At 40.3% G+C, this 22,245-nt stretch overlaps 1 protein-coding gene across 1 annotated transcript in view; it reads left to right on the forward strand.

The window, feature by feature from the left end:
* Positions 1–388: 388 nt before the first annotated feature.
* The window catches only part of RYBP (RING1 and YY1 binding protein), a 75,602-nt gene continuing 53,745 nt past the window's right edge, over positions 389–22,245 (forward strand). The window contains exons 1-2 of the mRNA XM_004268021.4: positions 389–599; positions 1,344–1,469. Of these exons, the coding sequence (XP_004268069.1) occupies positions 568–599; positions 1,344–1,469 (158 nt within the window). The 5' untranslated portion in view covers positions 389–567. The remainder of the gene's footprint in view (positions 600–1,343; positions 1,470–22,245) is intronic.

Raw genomic sequence — 22,245 nt, forward strand, 5'->3', positions numbered from 1 at the left:
CCAGCGGCGCGCGCAAACTGCGCCCAACTACTTCCCCGGGGCGGCTTCGGGGCCCGGGGCCCGGCGACAGTCCCACGAGGCGGCCGCGCGAGGCCAGAAGCCCAGACCCGGCACCCGGGCGCGGCCACGTGCGCCCCGCCGGCCTCGCACGCTCCACCGCGCCGGGCCGCGGGGCCACCGGCAGGCACGCGCGCCCCCAGCGCGCACACACTCCCGGGCACGCACACCAACGGCCCGGCCCACGTCCGCCCCGCCCCGCCCTCCCCCGCGCCCCGCCCCCGCCCTCGCGGCGCCGGCCGCCGCCTTCCCATTGGCCGCCCGGCGCGTGACGCGCGGCGCCCGGCCCCGCCCCTCGTCAGTCACTCGGCGGAGGCGGCGCTGGTGGGGACTAGTCTCGTCCGGAGACTGGCAGCGGCGGCGTCGGCGGCGGCCGGAGCTCGAGCCCCAGCGGCTGAGGGCGGGCGCGGGGGAGGGAGGGGGGCCGGTCCGCGACGACTCCCCGGACGGCGTTTCTCCTCCGAGCAGCGCCGGTTTCGGCTTTGGGGGGGGCGGGGGTACAGCCCATCCATGACCATGGGCGACAAGAAGAGCCCGACCAGGTACCTGCTCCGAGCCGAGGGGGCGGAAGGGGAGGGAGGGCTGGGGGCGGGCGGGGGCCGGCGACGACTAGGCCCCGGAGCCACCCGGGGCGGGGGGAGGCGCTGCTAAGATGGAGATCCGGGGGCGGGGGGAGGCGGCGGCGGCGGGCGGTGGCGGCGGCGGCGGGAGGCGGTGTCGCTCCCGCTCGGGGCCGGCGGCCGTGCGCGCCGCAGCCATGGCGGCTCCTCCTCAGCCGCCCTCCGCCGCCGCCGCCGCCGCCACTCCTCCCAGACAAAGGGAGATTTAACCAGGTGGGGAGGGAGGGAGGACGCGAGCATGGGAGGGGAGAGGGAAGGAGCCGGCCCACTCCCTGCCGCCGGCTTCGGGCTGTCCCTGCGCGCCCCCTCCAGATCCGGCCCGCGGCTCCCCTCCCGGCCCCCCCAGCCCCACTCAAGTCCACAAGTCCGCCCGCTTCCTGCGCCCGCCGCGGCCCTTCCCGGGGCGCCGCCGCCGCCTACTGTGCGAGGCAGCACGGCCCGGGCCCGGAGGCTGCGTGGTGCCGGTGGGGGCGCCCCGTTCCCTCCCCCGGTTCCTCTTCTCGGCCCCGAAAAGGGTGGGTGGGTGGTCGCCAGGGCGAAGTTTCCAGCGCCGGATTCCTGCGAAATTACGACGGCTCACCAGCGCCTGTGTTTTGCTGTCTCTCCCCCTTTTTCCTGCTCCTTGACTCTTCCCTCCCCTTTCCCCCACTCCTCACTCCTCTGAAGGCCAAAAAGACAAGCAAAACCTGCCGCAGACGAAGGCTTTTGGGATTGTAGCGTCTGCACCTTCAGAAACAGCGCGGAAGCCTTTAAATGCAGCATCTGCGATGTGAGGAAAGGCACCTCCACCAGGTACTTGAAGATCTGTGTTACCTTTTGTTATAGGACTTTTTTTTTTAAATTTTTTTAAAGGCGGGGTTATAGGGTTGTGAGCTCTACTTTCTGCTTTCTTTCCAACTTGTTGATTACGGCTTTTTCTGTACGTGCCGGGTGGGGTGGGGGGGATGATGTCGGTTTGGGTTGTGTATATTTCATGTTGGGTGCAAAGCCTCACGTTCACTGATTTATGGGAGGGAATTTTTCCAGGTTTCGTCTTGTTTCAAACAGACGCTGGATTTATTTGACACTTGTATCCATTGGCTTATTGGTATTGGCTCCAAAAGAGAGGAAGCTTTGCTATGGATTGTAGGACATTGGACCTTTTATTTTTGCCATGTGCAGAATGTTTTTAATTTGCCTGTCGTGAATTATTCTTCTCTTCCCTGAGACATTTGGTGGTGGTTGTACAGTAACGCGGTGGTTGTGCTTTTCCTGTCTTGAACTGCAAATGTCTTTTTTTTGTTTTCCTTGCACTTGAAGATAAATGCTGGGGTTTGATAAAGAAAGTGCATTTTTTGGAAGACTGAACTGTCAGTGTGTGTGTGTGTGTGTGTGTGTGTGTGTGTATATGTTTCTGATTAGCTTATGAGACATGGTGATGGAGGACGATTTTTGCAAAATGTAGAATGAATAGCGTGATTATACTGAAGTTTGTGTTTAGAGCTTTATTAAAATGCAAAGAATGTTGAAGGAATTCCTCATTTTAGTGAAGGTGGTAAACTGCGTGGTATCAAAACGAGTTGAACTACTCCAGATTTAACATTTAGATATTCTTGAATGAAATGTGGAAGCTGATTTTGTAGTCTTCCGGTCATCTTTTAACTTGTAACTGGAATTTGTTTCAGTGATTAGAGTTTGAAGTTAAAAACTATTCTTTATGTCATTTAATGGGCAGACATGGGGGGGGGCTGTGTGTGTGTGTGTGTGTGTGTGTGTGTGTGTGTGAGAGAGAGAGAGAGAGAGAGAGAGAGAGAGAGAGAGGGAAAGCAAGACAGAATGAGTGAGTTCCTTGGGGATCTTTAAAGTTGATTGCCAAAAGTCTTATTTCATCAGGTACTTGTTTTTGAATTGGTGGCATTCCAACATGACCGTGTAGTAGCACTGCACAGTTCTAACTGGTTATTGTTCTTTGGCTAAATGAATGTGTCCTCTTAGGGTTTCATTGCTTTATTTATACCTGGGAATAAATAGGATATTGGGCAACTTTGTCCAATTACTGGTGGAACAGTTCTGTGAATTCCACTAACTCTAAATACTGAGACTTTTGAATAAAAGTATTCCAGAACTAAAAAGTACCTATTTCCCCATAGGTACTTTTTAAAGTAAATTCATATCAATATTCTGTATTATCATAGAGCAGATTTAGTTAAAATAAGAAACACTCATTGGGAGCTTAGTAGATTAGTAGATTTAGATTGGGAGCTTAGTAGATTTTGTTTTGCTATCTAAAACAGGGAATTCCATCAAATGCCATGAAAGTTTAGAAATGTATTTGTTATTTAAAGCAATAGTGATTGTATTTTATTTGAGTAATGTTTTTTTACATGTAGAATCCCTCAGAGGCCAAACCTCTTTATTGTGGTTTTGCTTTGAGTGTTACCGTAGATGATGTTAAAGTAAATGACTAGGAAACTCCTAAGAACTTGAGAACTTTACTGGTGAAGAGAAACTTAAAGCAGATTCAGTTTACATCCAGTGTATTGCTGGGAATAATTATCTCATAATAAAGTGCATTTCAGTTTCTACACATATAAAAAAATCTGACTCATCAGCTCTTTGGAAGCACGTGTAAGGTTTTGATTTTAAAAACAATATAGATGTTTAAAATTTTTTCAGAGTCACAGATGACAACATTGGAATTGTTTTTTTAACAAATATATTAAATTACTAATAATGAAAATGTTTCAGGAACAGGATACTCACCTACTATCTTGAAGAGTGTGACTTTTTTAGGTCTGTGGTTGTGTAGAATTTGAACACAGATTTTAGAGATCTGAGGATTTAAATTCTTACCAACTTATGATACTTTTACATAACTTAATTTCATCTTGGTTATTGTCAGTATTTTCATGTGTTAGATCTGGAAGTCTTTATAAAAGATTATGTTCTAGAAGTCATTGATCAAAAGGCAGATAACATTTGGCTTTCTTATGCTGTGGATGGGTTTCATGTGAAAGGGTGAATTTCACAGATTTTCCTCCTGTGTTATCCAGTGTATTAACTGTTGTTAATTTTTCTGTGACACTAGTTACTACTGCTTTGTTTTTTTCCTGGGCCTTTTTTGTGTGTGTGTAATTTTCTTGATACAACAAAGATTTGACATCTGTTGCCTTGTATAGTTTTAATCAGACTTGGTATTGATGACAGTAGAAAACTTGGTGGGTTTTGGATACTGGGTAATAGGCAAAAATCAGTGATTTTTAGAATAAGTTTTAAGTAATAAAAGGACTTCTAGCCTGTTGACTGGCATAGAAATTGGGTTTTATTGCTCTGAGCTGATGTTTTGTATTACAACAGCCTCGCTGGTTGGGTAGCCAGTGGTAATTCTGGAGTTTGTTCATCACTGTTGTCACTGTCGTTGCCATCATCTATCTACCAATCAAGCAAGGAAGTCAGCTTTGAATTAGTGATAGTTCAATAGGACATAGAACTGTATTCTTTGAGAATAGAACTGATACTCCTCAGTTTCATTAGGAAAATATTGCCACTCATCCAAAGAACATTTATTAAATTACTAGGGTGTGAAAGAGTCTGCTGAAGACATTGGGGATAGGAGGAGGGTGTTAAAAGGTTGGTAAGACATGTATAGGAATGGCTGTAATCCAAGTTATAAAGGCTCTGAGAGAGGTATAAATAAAGTGCTGTGGGAGGTCTGAGCAGTCTGGCTTGGGCATCAATTAGAAGAATTCCCCCTCCCCTCAATTCTTCTGGATAAGAAGAATTGATTTCTACAGAATTACCTGCCATCTTTCACTATTATTGCCATGTGTACTAGATAAATTGAATTCTGTGGGTGGAGTCATGAAAGTGTTTCAGAAGGTCTTTTCTTCTTTCTGTAGCAGCTTAGAGCAGAGGGTCAGAAGCTCGAAAGGAACGTGTTAAGGGAAGAAGGAGACAACACTTAATAGGCTACTTGGAGGTTCACGGGGCAGTGGAGAGCTTTATTTTGGATGTATTACCAATTTTGTTTTCGGTCTGTTTATTTCTTAAATACAGTCCTTTTTCCGCCTATACTGTTCCACTTTATACCCTGCTGGTTGTTGTTTTTTAATAGCTTTATCGAGACATAATTTATATACCATACGATGCATCAACTGTATAAGTGTACAATTCAGTGATTTTTGGAAATTTTAAAAAGTTGTACAGCCATCACCACAAACCAGTTTTAGTACATTTCTGTCACATTGAATGGCTTCCTCATGCCTGTTCTGTGATACACTTTTACGAAGTCTTTAACACTAGAGCATGGAGGAGGCACCTGCGGCTGAGAAGTTCGCCTCCCCACCATGCTGATGTACTCTGAGCCTTTCAAGGTAGTAAATAAAGGAGTGTCTATGGAAGGTGGTGGTGAGTGGGAAAGAAACACTACCCCTTCCCTAGGTGATAGCCAAAGTACTATTTCCCAGCCCACTTTGCCTGTCTCATGAAAGAGGATATCAGCTTTTAAAAGGAAGAAAACCAACAAAACCACAAACTCACAAATTTACCTAACCGTTGTTCTGCTAAGTTGAAGTTTTTTAGTATTGGGCAGAGTAACTTCCTAGACATGGTGATAAATGAAGTATATTTTACTTCTGGTTTTGTTATTTCTCTGAATGTAATGATCTGTATTGTAAAATTAAAATTACTGAAATATTGCTGCATTTCTTCTTGATTAGTGGTTCTTCGATAATAGTGCTGCACTGAATACTATTCCCCTGAAAAATGTACCATATTTAGAGTTTTTACAGACAAGTAAAAGTGAAGAATTTGCTTTAGATGTGTAATAAGATTGTGTGGCTTTAAAAAAAAAAAATTCTGGTACTCAGGATATTGAATGGGAAGTTGGTAGTACTCAGTTGTTTGTGTGTAAAATATTTTCCTTGTCCAGGAACTCCCTGATTCTTCGCAGTTGTAACTTTGGACTTTTTCTCCTCTTAAATTCAGATACCCTGATAGTTGAAAGTCTCTTGACTAGTCATGAAGTACTTTAGAAGTTTTAGGGGAAAACACACATATTTAGTGAAACGTGAAAGTTTTGATCTTTGCTGGAAGCTTCAGAAGAGCATCATCCTGTGGTACTTTTCGGATAGGAAGCCTCCCAGGAAGCAGAGGGGTGCCTGACCTAGAGAGGAGCCAGGCCCTTCCCCGCAGTTCTGGGTCACTCGCCACAGTGGTTCTGTTCCTTAGGCCACACTGGCTTTATTGTAGTGTTTGTCTTTTGTAAAATTTCTCCATAAAATACATAGAAAAATTACCGGTCCTCCAAATCATCAAACCTTGTCAAACCTTTCGGCCTCGTAGCTGATACAAAAGCGGGTACAGGTTTAGAGATCACTCTTACCCAGAAACGGAGTGATAATTTATTTTGTGTTTGCTGTTACACTGGACTTAACTGATTTATTAGTACTGACTTGATCTTACGTATACTTGGTGACCTTAAAGTAAATTACCTGGGTAGTTGACAAGTTTTTATTGAGCACACAGACATCTGGGCTCTGGGTGTACAGTGGTGTACAGACAGATGAGATCTTTGTTCCCGTGGAGCTTAAAGTACTATGGCGAGGACAAGAAAATAAACAAGCGAACAGAAGAATAAGATCATTTCAGCTAGAGACCAGTGCTCTGAAGAAATTAGAGCAGAATAGGGAACTACAGAGTGGTGAGTACTGGGCAGAGCGACTGCTTTGTAGGCAGTGTCGAGATACACATTTGCCTTTTTAGGAAACACTAAAGCTGCTTTCTTTTGGAGCAAGGGGATAGTTATTTCTGGAGGTTTACCTGTGCCAGTTAGCTCATTTGGTGGGGGACAGTTTAGAGTTCGAGCCTTTCTGCATAGGCTGCTCAACTTTTAGCTACACATCGTAGACTAAAGTCTGGCCAGCTAACGTGCCAGTATATCCTGTTGCAGTTGACCCTTGAACAACTGGAAGGTGAGGGGCGCTGATACCTACCCCCCTGTGCATAGCTGAAAATCCACGTAACACTTGTCCTTTGGTATCTGAGGGGCATTCGTTCCAGGACCTGTCACGGATTTCCCTGGCTGCTCAAGTCCCATAGTTGGTCTCTATATCTGCAGTTCTGCATCTGTGGATTCAACCAACCACGGACTGTATGGTACTATAGTATGTGTTTATTGAAAAAAATTCGTGTATACGTGGACCTGTGCAGTTCAAACCCATGTTGTTCAAGGGTCAGCTGTTACTAGGATGGGAGGTTTTGAATGGATTCAGTGTGTATTTTTTCATGCGTCATGTATTTATTGTGTGCTTCCGTAGATGCTGAAGAAATTCCAAGTGGCTGTAGCTTATGAAAATACTTATTAGCACTAATTCGGTTCCTTAGTACTTTAGGAAATGGTGGGTCTCCAAAAGTCTCCTTTACAACTTAAAGTAAAACATTTTACAGTCATTGTGGTTCTCATTTGCCCTCTTGTCCCATCGCCAGGGCCTTTTCTCTTTGCGACATCTTCCTTTATACTTCCTAACACTATCTCCTCTCCCGTTTTTTCTTTTTTTCTTTTTGCCTGTTTATTTTATTTTTATTTTTGTGCGGTATGCGGGCCTCTCTCTGCTGTGGCCTCTCCCGCTGCGGAGCACAGGCTCCGAATGCGCAGGCTCAGCGGCCATGGCTCACGGGCCCAGCCGCTCGGCGGCATGTGGGATCCTCCCGGACCGCGGCACGAACCCGCGTCCCCTGCATCGGCAGGCGGACTCCCAACCACTGCGCCACCAGGGAAGCCTTGCCTGTTTATTTTTAAGTAAACTTTTTGAACTGTAGCATACATACAGAGAAGTGCACAAATCATAATTGTAAGGCTTGATGAACTTGCACAAAGTGAGCATACCTGTGTAACCAGTACCCAGATTAAGAAACAGAACATTACCAGGACCCCAGATGCCCCTTGTTCACGCTGCAGTCACTTCCCCTTGAACTTTATTTAAGTGGAGTCATACAGTATGTACACTTCTGGGTCTGGCTTTTTTCACTCATTGTTATGCTTGTGAATATCCATGTTCTGTGTGGTTCTTGTGTAGTCAACCACTGCTGTTTTATCCTAAGAATATCTTAGAGCTTAACTCTACATACAGACCCCTAACACATTCGAGAGATGGGATCTCTCTGCACCTTCTGTTCATTACCTACACAGTTGAACACAGTCATCTCCTCCCAGCAGCAGCATAAAATCCACACATCATTAGGTGAAAGGAATAAAACCTGGTGTGTGGAATTTTCTGGAGTATGCAAATGGAGTAAACTTTTGGCTCTCATGAGTAATATTGTTCATTGGTCATTTATATTTCAAGGCACTGGTTGAATAAACAAGGAACCTAACAAACTTGTTGAAAAGATAAGACCATAAAAAGATAGCCAGTGGTGTGAATACCATGGTAGGCATGGAGTGAACGGGTACCTGGTAGAGACCCTAAGTGCTTTTTAGAGGAGGTAGAGACAGTATATGGGGTGTGTTGGGGAAGGCCTCACTGAATCTGAGGTTTGAACTAGGCCTTTTTCGTTCTTGGATGTAGGGTTTGTTGTACAGGTTGATACAAGTTAGTTAGTTCTTTGCCTCCTCCTACCTCCTTTTTAACTGTTCACTCTCCTTAGATGTCACCCGTACCTTTCCACTTCTGTTCACAGGCTGGTAATTCCCAGATACTATTTATTAACCACCTGTCACCATCCCCATGTACACATACACGTGACAAACAGATCCGACTGGTTCTTGGGCCTCTCCATTTGGACAGCTTAAATTATCTCCTGGTTCTCATTGCTTCTAGGTTAAAGTCCAAATCCTGAGCATCACAAGGGGCTTCATGGTCCTCTACCGTTTCTTTAGAATTTCTGGAAGCAGCCTGCCACCACCCTGTCTGCCCTCCACACACAGCATGTGTGTGTTTCATACCGAACTGCTTGGTGTTTTCCTAGCATGGACCATGATGTCTCATTTCCATACCTTCACACGTTCTTTTCCTCTGGATTTCTTCTAAAATGCTCCTCCTTCCTTGTAGCCTGGCTGACTCTTATTTGTCTCTGGAAGCCTTTTCCAACGCCCTAAGATCATGTATACCTCTTCATAACATTTGAACCGCATTTTTGTTTGATTACCTTTGTTATGTTTCCACCTTTTTTTTGAGGGCACGATCTTTCTTTTCATATCTTTTCCTATGTCTGTTACAGTGCCAGGCACTTGGTAGGGGTTCACTCAATGTATGTAGAATAGATGAAGACTGGAAGTTTGGAGTCGCCTTTAAAACTGTTGCAGCTAAGAGTTCTGATACGTATTGCACTTTAGGGCTTGCGTCTTGTCTGTAAAGTTATTGGATTACGGGAAATTTGTCTTTATAAAGCATGTCCTTAAGAAGTAGTAGTCTCATTTTTCTGATTTTGTTTTCTAAACATGTTCTAGAAATTAAACACAGAGTTTACAACCTTGGAGACCTTGGGCCATGCATTTAAAGTACTTCCTGGAGTGGTTTTGGGCTTCAGAGCTTTAGCACACTTAACTAAATAACAGTGATGACTCTTTTTCCTTTTTTGTTGCCCATTTGGTGATTTAGGCTGCCAAAAGTCATGTCGAAAAGTGTGCTAATAAAGCAGAGGATCAGTCACGTTGTGGAAACCAGTTTTGAGATGTGATAAGGAGCTAGGTGGGTGCACTTGTAAGCTGGCACCTAAAGGGAGTTTAAAAATGGCTACGGAACATCTTGGGTGTTCTTGGAAATGTTTTGCTATGCTGTTCATTGTGTTAAGGTCTGTTGTGTTTTAACATACCCATAACTTGATAGTTGTACCTTATACGTGGTATACATTACTGTTATTTGGATTAATTACTGCTGTTAAGTCTTGACTCATTCTTTATGTGGCTATTTTTTCACTTCTGTGCAGTGATTGACACAGACTGTGGTGCCAAAGATGAATTCTCAGTAAAGGCATTGCAGATAAACTCCCGTGTTACTCAGAAATCATAAGTACGGATTTTTCTTGACTTTAAATGGGGTTGCATCCAGATAACCCGTCATAAGTTGACAATACCTTAAGTCAAAAATGCATTTAATACGTACACCTAACTTGCCAAACATCACAGCTTAGCCTAGCCTACCTCAAACGTGCTGAGAACACTTACAGTACCCTATAGTTGGGCAAAATCACCTAACACAAAGCTGGGTTTTTTTTTTAATTTTTTAAATTAATTTTTGGCTGCATTGGGTCTTCGTTGCTGCGCTTAGGCTTTCTCTAGTTGTGGCGTGAAGCCTTCTCATTGTGATGGCCTCCACCGCTGCAGAGCGCAGGCCCCAGGCACACGGGCTTCAGTAGTTGTGGCTCGCGGAGTCTAGAGCACAGGCTCAGTAGTTGTGGCGCACGGGCTCAGCCGCTCCGCGGCATGTGGGATCTTCCCGGAGCAGGGCTCGAACCCGTGTCCCCTGCATTGGCAGGCGGACTCTTAACCACTGCGCCACCAGGGAAGCCCACAAAGCCTATTTTTAACAAAGTGCTGAATATTTCATATAATGTATCGATACTGTACTGAAAGTGAAAAACAGATTGGTTGTCTGTGTACAGAATGGTTGTAAGTACATTGGTTGTTTGCCCTGCTGATCACGTGGCTGACTGGGAGCTGCGGCCCCTGCCTCTGCCCAGCATCACCAGAGAGTATTGTACCACATATCTCTAGCCCAGGGAAAGATCAAAATTCAAAATTTGAGGTGTGGTTTCTACTGAATGTGTATCACTTTTGCCCCATTGTAAAGTTGAAAAAGCCATCGTAAGTCAGGGACCATCTGTAGTTGAAATCACAAGGTAAAACAGGTGAAATTTTTATTTTTAAATACAATTAGATCTTTATTCCTCCTCTCCTTTCCTCTCTCTGTCAATTTAGAAAATCTATTTAAATTATCCTTTGGCTGGGAAAAGAAACTAGGAAAGGGGGATGTAAAAGAAGCATCTTAAAACTTGCTCAAAACATTTTCTCTGTAATTTCAGATCATAAGCAATACAATTGAAGAGGAAACTTTGATAGCCTTTGGGAGGGACAAGAAATTAAGGGTGATATAGGATGCCAGTTTCATCAGCTTATTGGGTCTTAAACACAAAAGTGCATGGTGGTTACTCAGAGGGCGAAAACAAACCTGGTGACTGTTTTCTAACAACAGATCAGATTTCATATGTAGGCTATGAGTTTTTGATTAAGTAGGTCTGGGGTATCCTGAGAATTTGCATTTCTTACAAGTTCAAGTCCAAGGTGATGTTGATGGCTGCTGGTGTGGGGAGCACACTTTGAAGACTGGTTTAGATGACCTTAAATTCTCCTTTAAAGAGAAGCCAGCCACGCTTCCTCATGAAGGTGAAGATCGTTTTTGATGTCTGTTATGGAAAAATTATGTCTTAGTATTTTGAAGTGAGCTTAAGAGAAGTAAGTGATCAACGTTCTAGGAACCATGTTTTTAATCCAGAGCTGGCATTAGAGGTGATTCCTTAATTAATAAATATGTTGTGTGAAGTATAGGAATTGATAAATTGGGGGACCATATCAACTAAACTATTTTTTACATCCTAAAATCAGCAGTTATCTTGCATTACTAACACTTGGCTTGAATTTCAGACGTTTATTTTAAAAACCTATTTCTTTGCAACGTAAGTTAGAGAGACAGAACCAGGTCTTAAAATCAGTGAACCAACATTCCAGTAAAATGTTGGCAAAGAACATGAACAGGTAATTTATGAAAGAACTGCAAATTAAGTTAGGAGGTGTGGGAAATGTATACAACCTTCCCATTATTCAAATAAATACAAAACAAGGTAACATTTTTTTGCAAGTAAAAAATTAAAGATTAAAAAAAAATTTTTAGTGAGGCTAGGAAATGGGCATTTTTACAGACCCTTGGGTGGGTGGTGTGTAAGTTGATTTAAATTTTCCAAAGGCCAGCACAGCAGTTGGTAGCAAATGCCTTTAAAATATTTGTATCCTCTTCCCCAACAATTTAATTTACAGGAATTTGTGTGATCTGCATGTGAAAACTCTGTGTTATGTATATTAATTGCATCGTTATTTTAACAAAAAATGAAATTACTTATATAGGAATCAACAAGGAATTGTTAGAAACTATCGAATAGCCATAAATACTTTGCACCTCTTAAAAATGGTTTGAGATCTCTATCAAGTGGTGGTGGAAATGTAGAATGGTACAACTACTCTGGAAAACAGTTTGGGCAGTTTTTTATAAAACTTACCATGTGACCTAGGAATTTCACTCCTGGGCGTTTATTCCAGGTAAATGAAAACTGACATTCACACAAAATCTGTTCACAAGTATCCATGGCAACTTTACTTGCAATAGCCTGAAACTGGAAACAAAAATGTCCTTCAGTATGTGAATGGTACATCCATACCATGGACTGCTACTCAGCAGTTAAAAAGGAAGAAACTATCAATGCGTACAACTGGCATGGATCTCAAAGGGCCCTTATGCTGAGGGAAAAAAGTCAATCTCTAAAGGTCACCTACTGTAGGATGCCATTAACATTCTTGAAATGACAAAATTACAGAGAGAACAGATTAGTGGTTGTCAGGGGTCAGGGATGGCGGGAAAAGGAGGGAGATGCATGTGATTGGAAAAGGGTAGCAAGAGGGAGGTCTTTGTGGTGATGGAACAGATCTGAATCTTGATTGTAGTGATGGTTTCATCTATCTACACGTGTGATAAGATGACACAGAACTGTTTACATATAGTATACCGATGTAAATTTCCTGGTTTTGATACTGTACTATAATCAAGAAGATGCAATTTTGGGGAAATTGGGTAAGGGTTATTTGGGACCTTGTACTATTTTTGCCACTTCCTGTGAATCTATAATTATTTCCAAATAAAAATTTAAGAACACATTTAGAAATAATATTTAATATAAGAAAATGCTCTTAATATATTGAAAGAAAGCAAGTTATAAAATGATGAACAATATAATCCCACTTGAAATAATATTTCATACCATTTCACCTAATATACATACCTAGAAGTAATGACTGATCAAAATACTAATTCTGCTTGGTGGGATGATGGGGTTTTTTTGTATGTGTGCTTTTCTGTGATTTCTGTAGTGTGGATGAGTTGGTATCAGTTTTGCGGTTGGAAAAACCAATTTTCACAATAGGAAATTAAAAAAAATCTAATTCTAGAATATTGAAATTTAAGTAAGCAAAATCAAATTTTAGATTAAGGGATTTGAAAGTTTTGTTTATATTGGTTACACTAACTTAGTATTAAAACAGCTGTTATTATTGGAACATATCTGTATACTCTAAAATATGTTGTGTTTGTAAATTTAAAATTGTTTTGTGCTCTTGTATAATACCGCTTATATGTGGAATCCAGAAAAATAATACAGATGAACTTATTTGCAAAGCAGAAATAGAGACAGTGATGTAGAGAACAAATGTATGGATACCAAGGGGGAAATGGGGGTGGGATGAATTGGGAGATTGGGATTGACATATATACGCTACTATGTATAAAATAGGTAACTAATTAGAACCTACTGTATAGCACAGGGATCTCTACTCAGTGCTCTGTGGTGACCAAAATGGGAAAGAAATCCAAATAAGGGGTGGATATATGTGTATATGTATAGCTGATTAACTGTGCTGCACAGCAGGAACTAACAAAACATTGTAAAGCAACTATACTCCAATAAATATGGATAAAAAAATACTAAAACATTTAAGAAAAAAATGTTTTGTGCTCTTTTTTTTTTTTTTTTTTTTGCGGTACGCGGGCCTCTCACTCTTGTGGCCTCTTCCGTTGCGGAGCACAGGCTCTGGACGCGCAGGCTCAGCGGCCATGGCTCACGGGCCCAGACACTCTGCGGCATGGGGGGATCCTGCTGGCACGGGCACAAACCCGTGTCCCCTGCATCGGCAGGCGGACTCTCAACCACTGCGCCACCAGGGAAGCCCTAACTGTATTCTTTTGATTCAGAGTTATTCCGTCATTATTATTAGCCTAATCAGGTTACGTGTGATGTAAAAAGTTAATACAAGTCTGTGTAGATTAGGTGATGTATTTTGCTTGTTGTGAAGTTGAGTGTTTATCTTTCTGTTTCTCGGTTAAATATACCCATAAAAATGGGCTAAGAATATGCTATATACGCCGACTGCCTTAAAATCAGATTATTTGAAGTGCTATTCGTCTGAAGTGCTGTTCGTTGCTTGACTTACTCAGAAAATTAAACAGTTCTTTGAAGGAACATTGCATGCCACCATTGAAAGTCAGTGGTGAGAGGCAGTTTGTGAATGATTGACTCTCCCAGTGCGGTGGTGCAGTGCAAGGCAGTCGTCTCCTGGGCAGAGTCAGGTGCAGCATATATCATCAGGTGTTCATTCTTTGTGTTCTAATATGTAGATTCTCCTTTCAGTGTGTGCATTGCTGACCTTTTTCTGGTTTCTTCTTCAATTAAGAAAATTGAGGAAGTCACAGGACATCCAATTTGTTGCTGGGTACCCTGGGACAGAATGTGTGACAGTAAACTATCAAGTCATCTTGACACAAGTACTTTTGGTGTGCATCGTTGAAGCATATTTATAGAAGGGAAGTTATGTTTTGGTGCTCAGGACCGAGTGATGACAGGGGGAGGTAGGTGGAATGTTCTTTGCCCCTTGGTTTTCTCTCTGCCTTTTCGGATAGTTTTACTTTGGCTCAGCATGATTTGCCTCACAGTGCCTCTCTTCCTGTCTATATAGCCTTTACCCTTACATAGTTAAGGGCTGTAAATCTTACACAAAGAACCCATCAGAACTCCTACGAAAGACTCATCATTTCTGATCTTGGTGATGTCTTACAACATGAAATTCTGCTTTGGTATTTGTTTTTCTTTATTGAAGAGTTGTGAGGTTTGTGGAATGTAGCTATCCTGATTGACTTTGGGGATGAAGTTTGATGTAATCATGTTACAAAGATGTCTACTGTTTTGGCAGGGGCAATCTTAATGCCTAGGATTTCTTAAAAGTTTCACTATACACGATGTCCGCTACTACAATTATATATATTTTAAAAATAATATATTGTAAAATATATATGTACAGATTTGTGAGCTAGGTTGGAATGTAAAACTGTGGGTTGCAGTTAACACTTGAAATTCCCTGAAATTCACAGAACTAGATGATGTCTATGTTTCCTCCAGTTTTGAAACACTGTGATTTATGTCAGTTTTGTTAGCTTTTAATATAATGACTCTTGAATATCATGATGCCAAATAACTTGTCTTAAAATATATAGAAAATAATGTATTTGTAATGTCTTACCCTCCATCCCCAAGATATATCAGTAGATACACATTTCAGAATCTCGAAAAGGAAAACTTTGTTAAAACTTTTTGGCATTGTCAACTTTATGTGTAACTAAATAGTTTCCTATTTAAGTTATAGTTAATCTTTTTATTTTTAAATTCTTCATTTATGGGTTAATAAATCCTTGTCCCTGATTTTCCCAAATAAATTAAGCTCACTGCAGACTGACCAAAACACTAGATTCATTTAATCTCCTATTAAGGATCTTTAAGATAAGGGCTTCGAGACAGAACACCTGGTGTGGAAGATGAATTTTTTTTTTTTTTTTTTAAGTACAGACAGGTGTCCTGCAGCCTTAGGGGTATGCTTATTTGGTCTTTATTATATCGTTTAATTAAAAGAAAGACTCTGTAGAATGGATGAACAGCAAGGTCCTACTGTATAGCACAGGGAACTATATTCTTACCTCTTACTGTTGCCTAGGAAATGCCACCTTCTGCTTCTAGACATAGCTCATGTCAGATCTTTTGGGAATCCTTTCTTGATTCTTTTTTTTCTGTGATCATTGAAGCAGTTTGTATGCATCTCTAGCATAGCATAGCATAATTTTTGTACCGAAACTTCTTGTTTGCGTTTGTTGCCCCAAGTTTACATTTGAAGCCCTCATGGGCAGGTACAGTGACATACTGTTATGTCTTCAGAGGCAGGGTCTTCTGTGCTGCTGCTGTTGTATTCTTCATGAAACCCTTTAGAGTGTAATCCATTCTCCTAATCTCCCTTTTAAGAATCCTGTTTCCTTTTTAAAATGATTGTGCTGTATATTGGTTAACCCTCTCTGCAAATGGGTATGTCCATTTAAAAAAGAAAACACCTTGGTAAATGACTTGGAAATACTGCTAACCCTAATTTACTTCCTCTCTTTAGTTTCTAATTTTACGTTACTCTTTGCATAGTCTGTTGTTACTGTTCTGTTGTTGCTGTTCTGTTGTTACTGTTTAGATAGGTCCCTTGATTATCTCCCTTTCAAGTTGATACCTGCTTTTCTGCTCACAGCTGAGACAACAATTGATTGCAAAATAGAATTCTTCTGAAGCAGTATCTTTTAAAAAGGTGATCCTTCTCAGGAGAACTCCTAAAGAATGACCTCCTCTTAAATTCCATTCTGCTTGAAGGTTTTAGAAACAGAGCTATCTTTAAAGGTTTGTAAAACAGTGACTAGAGGGTCTACTAGGCTCAAGAGTATGGCTTAAGGAGGATTAAAATTGACAAGATCGTGAAGTCTTTATTTTTCTTAGAAATTTTGCAGCTACATAGGACTCAGAATGATTGTAATTCTCTTAGCAAAAGGATGTTCAAGAGGTAGGCTAGAGAATTTTTTGAATTGTTTAATAATTTAGACATGTTGGAATTTTACCTATTATTTTTCAGGAGTGAAGTCCCGGATCTTTCCCTTTCAGCTGGTACTGTTTTATAAACAGAGCCTCTGAATTGTTAGTATTTTCAGAAATCTTTGATCTAATAATGAATTTCATGTGAGTAATGAATTTCATGTGAGAAGATATTTTTCCTGATGAATTGGGATGTTTTGGTAAAAAAGTGAATTTGTTGCTTTTTTTTTTTTTTTTTTTTTTGCGGTACGCGGGCCTCTCACTGTTGTGGCCTCTCCCGTTGCAGAGCACAGGCTCCGGACGCACAGGCTCAGCGGCCATGGCTCACGGGTGCAGCCGCTCCGCGGCATGTGGGATCTTCCCGGACCGGGGCACGAACCCGTGTCCCCTGCATCGGCAGGCAGACTCTCAACCACTGTGCCACCAGGGAAGCCCTGTTGCATTTTAAATAAAACTATTAGCTATTAATAAGCACTTAATAACTATACTGTGAATTTTGAGAATAAACAAATTATCATTGAAAATAGAGACTAAGGTTTCTAAATAGATGTTAATGTAGAAACTTCTGTAAAATCAATACCTAGTTTTAAAGAATATTTACAAGCAAGAAATGTCTTTACAAAATTGAATAAATTTAGTACACAGCAACCAAGCTGTTCAGTAGATTGGGAAGCTTTTGCTAAACTTAGTATTAGAGTTAATCCTAATACTTAATCAATTTATGCTAACTTGACGAGTCATTGTGATCCTCTTGTGGTTTTGAGAGGTGTATTTTCAGAATTAATTTTGTTCGTAACATGCTCACAGAAAATTGGTATAAGGATATTGCTTTGTTTTTCTCAGTGACCAATAGAATCTTTAAAGTGTCCTTTTTAGCTTTGTTTTCCTGTCCCTGGAAGTTTGTTTTATTTCCAGTTCAGTGATTTTGTCAAGTAAACAGGTCCTGATTATCTTTTCCTATTCCCCTTTCCTTTATCCAGGCTCTATAGTTTTCTATGAAATACTGCTTTAGAAATTGTTTGTAACTCTTGTTCAAATGTCTATAAAGTAAAATTCAAATTTACAATAGTTTTTATTCTCCAGCTTCTTAGTAATAGGCAATGTGGTGAAGTGGAAAACCTTTCAAAGTCTGACATAATGACATATATATTTTTGTGTCATTTTAACTTTTCTAACCCTCGTGCTAATGAATGAGAGTTTCGATAGGTCAGAGCTAACTCTAACTTTGACTTCATGGTGCTGTCTGCTACTGTGAATTTCATTTTAAAACACTTTTACCTTTATGTAATTGAGTAAACCTATCCGGATTGTAGAAAGTAAGGTATAGTATGTGGTTTTCTTGTGTTCTTTATATTTTCCTTTAAAGAATAGGCTTTTGGACTTAACTGATTGTTCTTTAGGGTCAGAATATTTGTAGTGTGCAGATAAATCAGACTTTTTCTATAGTTCTGTTCTTGAGGATACAGTTTGACTTTCAGTTTAGCAAATATTTGTGGAATACATTTTATTACCTGTGAATGAACACTTTTTCAATTCTTTCCATTTGGCTGCATTTAGAATCAGAGGAACCAGTTTAGTTGGCCTCCCCTGCTTCTGCTTTATGAGATGAAGCACAGTAAGAGTGATGAATGCAGAACATTAGAGCCAGTTTTCAGTTGTCTTATATGATTTAGAATTTCCTCATCTAACCCCCAAATTCATTTTAGCTTCAACCTTTTTATCATTCCCCTCTCCCCCCCCCAAGAAAAATCCCCAAACAAAACACCAAACAGCAGACCCTGGAATTAGAACACACGAGGCTTCTGGCAAGTGGAAATTGATACATACTTTTCTTTGCTAACCTCTGGCTTTTCAAGACTCATGGATTCAAAAGTAGGGAAAGAAGTCCCAACTCTCCGTGTCCAGCCCCATGAGAAGTTTTAGGTGACGTGAAGCAGGGAAGAGCTAACTAGATAACTGACCGTTCAGTAAATTCAGCCTGGCTGTGTTTCGTTCCTTTCATATCTTTTCTTGTGCTGGACATGAAATTGTTTGGATCAGATACTGGTGTGGAGATAAGAAGAGTAGGATTACTCTACTGTAGGGAGTGTGAGAAATAGCATAGCGACCCCAAATACACGACACGAAGCTGTAAACAAGCTAGATTTATGACCTCTTCCAGTCATCAGGAAAACCACTTTATGCCTTGGTGAAACTCTGGCAGTGCAGATTGTTCCTGAAGAGATGCATGTTATAATTTATAGGATGTGTGTTGTGTGTGTGTGTGTGTGTGTGTGTGTGTGTGTGTAATGGTAATGATGGTATTGATACTAAATTTACAGCTAAAATGTCAGGCTCTATTGCCAGTTAAAATTATTAGGAATGAAGATGGAGTATTTTGAAAATACTTCGAAACTAGCGAGAAGATAACTGCTCTACAAGAGGATCTATTTGTAGCATTTCTGGAATGTGTTGTCAGATAGTACTAAACAGCTAGATTTTTTATCTCCTGATTTTAAAAGATGATAAACAGTAAAACCTGTGTAAATTTTGTACACTAATGTATAATTTCTGTATTAACTCTGTGTTACTTAATCCTTTGTATTATCTAAGAGAAACCAAGAAGTATTACACTGCAGTCAGGGAAAAAAAGCACAGCATCTTGTCATCTGTGTTTCCTTCTCAGTTTTATTAAGGTATAATCGGCATATAAAAAACTTCACATTTGAAGAGTAAACTGGGAAACCACCACAAAGAAGATAATGATCATATCTATCACTCCTAAAAATTTCCTCTTGCCCCTTCGTAATTGCTTTCGCTCCTTTCTGTCTCCAGGCAACCACTAATCTGCTTTCTGTCACTATAGATTAGCTTGCATTTTCTTGAATTTTACACAAATGTAATCATACAGTATGCACCTCTTTGGGTCTGTTTTCTTTCAATCAGCATGCTTATTTTGAGATTCATCCATGTTTATTACTTCTGATTGCTGAGTAATATTCCATTGCATGCATATTCTGCTATTTGTTTATTCTTTCATCTGTTGATGGACCTTTGAGTTTCCATTTTCTGGCTCTTACAAACAAAAAGCTGCTTTGTACTTTGCTGAACAAGTCTTGGTGTAGATGTATACTTTCACTTCTCTGGAGTACATACCTCAGAGTAGAATCAGTGGGTGTGTTTAATAAACTGCCAGACTTTTTTTTCAAAGTGGTTATATTATTTTAAATTTCCAAAGCAGTGTGTGAGAGTTCTAGTTGCTCCACATCTTGCCAGCCTTGATGTGGTCAGTCTTTTTAATGTTAAGAGGGCTTCTGATGGTATCTCATTGCGGTTTTAATTTGTGTTTCCCTAATAACTAATGATGTTGAGCGTGTTTTCATGTGCTTAGTTGCCATCTGTGTATTTTCTTTTTATTATCTTTTTTATATCTTTCCTCCATTTTAAAATATGGTTGCTTATGAATTGTGAGAGTTCTTCTAGATTCAGATACATGTTTTGGAAGTATATTGAAGAGCAGATATACTAATTTTGATGAATTTTAATTTCCTTTTTCTTCTATAATTTTTTGTGTCATTTAAGAAATCTTTGCCAGAGATCACTAAGATTTTCTCAGATCATCTTCTAGAAGTTTTATAGATATAATGCCTACCTTTAGGTCTTTAGTTTATTTTGGGTTAACACTTGTATACAAATTTTGTAAGGGTGAAGTAAGTTGGGTTTTTTTGTTTGTTTGTTTTACATATATGGCTATCCAGTTGTTCTAGCACCATTTATTGAAAAGATTATTCTTTCCTCGTTGAATTGCATTGGCATCTTTGATGAAAATCAATGGACTGTGTATTTGTCACTCTATTTTGTTCCATTGATATGTTTGTCTTTCTTTACTACTATCTTAATTAGTATAGTTTTGTAATGTCTTGGAATCGGGGCATACAGTAGATGCTCACTATCCATGGGGATTGGTTGTAGGACCCCCTTTTGATACCAAAATCCGTAGAAGCACCAGTCCCCTATATAATATGGCGTATTTGCATGTAACCTGTGTACATCCTCTTGTGTACTTTAAATCGTTTCTACAGTAGTTTTACTATTTAACACAATGTAAATGCTATGTAAATAGTTGACGACGTATGGTAAATTCACGTTTTGCTTTGTTGGATTTTTTTTCCCCAAATATTTTTGCTTGGTTGCATCTGTGGATGTGGAGCCCTTGGATACAGAGGCAGGCTGATAAGACTTTTAATTTTGCTTTCAAAGTAATTTTCATTATTTTAGGTCCTTTGCATTATCATATAAAGTTTAGAATCAGCTTGTCGATTTCTACAAAAAAGCCTGCTGGGATTGTTGTTTGGATTTGTTGAATCTATAGATAAACTTGGGAAGAAATGGACATCTTAACATTAGATTCCATATTCCAATCCTTGAACATGGTGTAGCTATCCATTTACTTAAATGTTCTCTCAACAGTGTTTTGTGGTTTTCAGTGTGCAAGTCTTGCATATTTTTGTCAAATTTATCACATTTTTGATGCTGTGTGAATGTTGGTACTTTAAAATTTTCAATTTCTGGTTGTTTGTAGCTAGTTTATAAAAATACAGGGTTTTTGTTTTGTTCTTTTCAGGTTCTGTAGTTTTTTCCATCGATGATCTTGTCTATGAATTAATAGTTTTACTTTTCCAATTTGGATGCCTTGATTTTTTTGTTTGTTTTTTCTGACTTGCCTATTGCACTGGTCATTTGTCCAGTACAATGTTGAATAGAAGTTGTAAGAGTGAAAATCCTTGTATTGTTCCTGATTTTTAAGGAAGTAAAGCATTCAGTCTTTTACCATTAGGTATGGTATTTAGTTGGGTTTTCTTTTGGTTGGTTGAGGAAGTTTCTGTTCTGGTGTGCTGAGAGTTTTTATTGGGGAATAGATGTTGGACTTTGTCAAATATAGTTACCCCCTGGATTTATTAAAACAGTTATACAGGTTTTCATGTGTAATGCTGAATTGCATTGGTTGATTTTTTGAATTTTAAACTAACCTTGTATTTTTGGGATAATCTCATTTTGTCATGATGTATTCTCAGGGCAATAATCCATGTTGGATTATTTTGTTAAGGATATTTGCATCTGTGTTCACGAAGGACATTGGTTTGTAGTTTTCTTACCTTATATTTGTTTGGTTTTACATTCAGGCTAATGTGAGTCTCAGAATGAGTTGGGAAATGTTCCTTCTCTTTAATTGTTTGAAAGAGTTTGTATGGAATTCGTGTTATTTATTCCTTAAATGTTTGGTAGAATTCACCAGTGAAGCCATCTGGGCCTAGAGTCTTCTTTATAGGTAGTTTTTAACTACAAATTATATTTCTTTAAAAGGTGTAAGAATATTGAGATTACTTCTTTCTTCCTGCACAAACTCTGACAGTTTGTGCCTTTCAAGGAATGTAGAACTTTGTCCATTTCACTGAAATAAAGTGGCTTATAATATTCCCATATCATCCTTTTAATATCTATAACATCTGTAGAGATGTCACCTTTTTTTTTTTTTTTTTTGCGGTACGCGGGCCTCTGCTGTGGCCTCTCCTGTTGCGGAGCACATGCTCCGGACGCACAGGCCCAGTGGCCATGGCCCACGGGCCCAGCCGCTGCGCGGCATGTGGGATCTTCCCGGACCGGGGCAGGAACCCGTGTCCCCTGCATCGACAGGCGGACTCTCAACCACTGCGCCACCGGGGAAGCCCGAGTTGTCACCTCTTTTATTCCTTATTGGTGATATGTGTTTTCTCCCTTTTTCCTGGTGTGTCTAGTTGGGCTTACCAGGATTTTATTGATCGCAGTGAGGTTTTGATTTCACTGATTTTTCTTTGTTTCTCTTTTGTATTTTGTTGATTTCTGTTTTAGTCTTTACTATTAT

This window comes from Orcinus orca, chromosome 10 (genome assembly GCF_937001465.1).
Source record: "Orcinus orca chromosome 10, mOrcOrc1.1, whole genome shotgun sequence".
Lineage (NCBI taxonomy): Eukaryota > Metazoa > Chordata > Mammalia > Artiodactyla > Delphinidae > Orcinus > Orcinus orca.